Source organism: Nematolebias whitei, chromosome 16 (genome assembly GCF_014905685.2).
Source record: "Nematolebias whitei isolate Nwh7 chromosome 16, NemWhi1, whole genome shotgun sequence".
NCBI lineage: Eukaryota > Metazoa > Chordata > Actinopteri > Cyprinodontiformes > Rivulidae > Nematolebias > Nematolebias whitei.
Window position 1 is genome coordinate 10,020,837 of NC_056513.1, and position 3,320 is coordinate 10,024,156.

At 46.9% G+C, this 3,320-nt stretch overlaps 1 protein-coding gene across 1 annotated transcript in view; it reads left to right on the forward strand.

Moving 5' to 3' along the window:
- Window positions 1-326: 326 nt before the first annotated feature.
- Window positions 327-3,320, forward strand: part of tmem178 (transmembrane protein 178) — a 9,573-nt gene continuing 6,579 nt past the window's right edge. The window contains exon 1 of the mRNA XM_037690152.1: window positions 327-942. Coding sequence (XP_037546080.1) covers window positions 459-942 — 484 coding nt within the window. The 5' untranslated portion in view covers window positions 327-458. The remainder of the gene's footprint in view (window positions 943-3,320) is intronic.

Sequence of the window (3,320 nt, forward strand, 5' to 3'; positions counted from 1 at the left end):
GTTTTAGACTCTGATTTGTTTTATAAACAGATTGACTCTGTTCTGCAGAAAAGCTTCTTCCATTTAAGGCAAATAGCTAAGTTTAAGTCAGTGTTGACCTACTCTGACATTAATTAAAAAAGGATTGTTTTCATTTGTATAATTTTTCAAATTAATTTCGAATTTCTTGTTAATTTAGGTAATCAACAAAATGCAGATTTTTGTGCTCGAAATTTTTGTCTTTTTTTTTTGCTCAGTGAAGTGGAAAAGGTAATCTAGGGCCATTAGTTGATCAAAAACAACAACAACGATCTGGGCGTGCTTGTCCTCCGGTGCAGCGCTTTTATTTTGAAAGTAAAATACTTCCGGCCCGGTCACCTGTGTGCACCTTGACGCAGTTTTGACGGTCAGTCGGCATGACAACGCGCTCCCGAGGGCAAACGAGGAACAGCTGAGCGGCTCGAGGATGGCAGCAGACAATGTCCAGTAACGGAAACAGCTCCGGTACCGTCCCTGGGAGCGACTCGGTCCAGCTCCCCGCCATGATGCAGAGGGCTCGGCCGGCCACGGTGAAGGTGTCCGCGGTGAGCCTCGCGCTCAGCTCACTGTCCCTGCTGCTGCTGGTCACCGCCATCTCCACAGACCACTGGTACGAGACCGACACCCGCAAACACAAGCACAACTGCGACGGTTCCGACTCGAACGACCAGAAGAACCGGGAGATGCCCATCTACCACCTGCCCCTGCTGGACTCCGGGCCCCGGCAGCGGGACGTGGCGCTCATGAAGCCGGTTCATGTGGGCAGCAGGGAGGAGGAGCTGCTGGAGAACTGGAGGGCCATCCTGGGGATGGGGATCCTGGAGACCGAGTGCGGCAGGCCGCTCTTCTCCACCCACTCCGGACTCTGGAGGAAGTGCTACTTCAAGGGTCTGGACCCAGACATCGACAAGCTGATAGACCGGGGTCAGCGCGTGTGCACTCATATACATGGATGGATGGATGGATAATGGATGGGTGATGGGTGATAGATGATGATTTGGTGATGGATGGATGGACGTTGGATGATGATGGATGATTGATAGATGGATGGATGATAATAGATAGGTGATGGATGATGGATGGATGGATGGATGATGGACAGATGGATGGTTGATGGGTGATAATGATTTGGTGATGGATGATGGACAGATGGATAGTAGATGGATGATGGATGGGTGATGGGTGATAATGATTTGGTGATGGATGGATGATGCATGTTGGATGACTGATGGATGAATAATGGGTGGTTGATGATTTGGTGATGGATGTATGATGCATGTTGGATGTTGGATGAATGTTGGATGAATGAAGCATGATAATGGATGATGGATGATGATGATAGATGATGCATGTTGGATGTTGGATGACTGATAGATGAATGATGGGTGATGATGATAGATGGATGGATGGCTGCATGGATGATTGATGGACAGATGTTGAATGATGATGGATGATTGATGGGTGGATGGACAGATGATGGATGATCAGAATAACAGTTGGATGAATTATTGACAGGCCATCAATATGTACTTTATTAGCTACAAGGACATGTCAGCTGACAGTCAGCTGATTGTTCAGGGCTTGACAGGTGCAGTTTTATGTTCTTCTGTGCACTTTAACGGTACACCTAGATGATGTCATAGCAGCTGCGATGCATCCTGGGAAATGGTGTCAGGTATGTTTCTGCTGTTGTGTTTGATCAATAATACTGATCCAATCTCCAAAAGGCTTTCCAGAACAAACAGCTGAATCTGGTTCTGTTCAGCATCAGATATCAGAACCAACAGGTTCCATTTCAGGTCCCTGAGGAACTGACCCAGGTAGAAGAGGTTCTGACTGATCAGAACCACAGTGTGCTGAATCAAGCTGGGTTTAAATCTGATTTCATTCCACACTGGTTTCACTTTGGTTTTCAACTGTTTTCAAAAGTGATTTTTGTCTGGTTCTGGAATGGTTTTTCTCTGGTTCTGGGTGGGTTTCTGTTGAGCTTTTTGTTTTGGACTGGGTTCTTTCTGGTTGTAGATTTTCAGTCATTCAGAACACAAGTCATAAAACACACCAACCAGACTTCGCAGGTCAGACCTGCACAGTGGAGCTCCAAGCTGCTGAACTCACAGGCAGGTTAACTCTCTCCCCTCCCTCCTGAGGGTTATCAGGGTCTCTGTTAGCCGGACTCACAGACAGGTGTTTGGATCACCTGATCAAGGTGAGAATCGGAGTCAAACTGACCTGAGATCAGAAAACTGAACTCTGAGACCTCCTCCTCTGTTTGTCTCTCCTTCAACCCCCTCTCAGACCACCATCTGTCCTCTCTGTCCAACATCTGGACCTGATGGTCCTCAGCAGAGGGTCACTTGTCCCTGAGGTGCAGGTGGATCTCTGAATCTCTTCGGTGTTGAGCCATGCGTCTGCGGAGAGGTTCTTTAGTTTCTCCAACATGAAGGTCTGATCATTCCAGCAAACACCACACCGCTCAGTCTGGGTTTGGGGGTTCTGTCCTCAGGATGGACCAGCCTCTGTCTGAGGGTTCTGTTGGGTCTAAAATGAACCGGGATGTTGTGTTTGGAGACTATCAGAGTTTCTCAGATCCTCCAGCAACATGTGTGATGATGTTCGTTCTTCTCCCTGTTCTGTGGCGTGTTTTTTTTTTTCATTTCCTCGTTGTCAAAAGTCCAGTTAGGTGTCTTAGTTGGGTCCACAGGTTTGGAGAACTTCTTTGGTGCGGTTCTGTTTTCTGTCCAAACAGTCTAGAAAGGCAGCTTGTTGGTGGTGTCTTCTCTGGTGAACTTGATGTTGTTGTCCACAGAGTTGATGTGTCTGCTGAAGCTTCTACTATGGTCCACGTATCAGAACCAGTGGCTCAGTGTTGTTCCCTTGAAGGAGTCCAGGGCTCTCTGCTCCACTTTCTGCACATAGAGGTTGGACACAGTCTGTGACTCTGGAGATCCCACAGCTCAAAAATTGTCATCATACTTGAAGTAAGAGGTGGAAGAGTCTTCAACCACAAAACCGAAGTCAAGCTGTTTAGTTTGGTTTGGTTTCAGACTGGTGTTAAACAATGTTCAGATTTCTATTAGACTGGTTTCACTCTGGGTTCAGCTTGGTGTTTAATGATGTTCAGATTGCTATTAGACTGATATCATTCTGGTTTCACTCTGGTTTCAGACTGGTGTTCAACGATGCTCACATTGCCATTAGACTGGTTTCACTCTGGTTTTAGACTGGTGTTCATCGATGTTCAGACTGCGATTAGACTGGTTTCACTCTGGTTTTAGACTGGTGTTCAACGATGTTCAGACTGC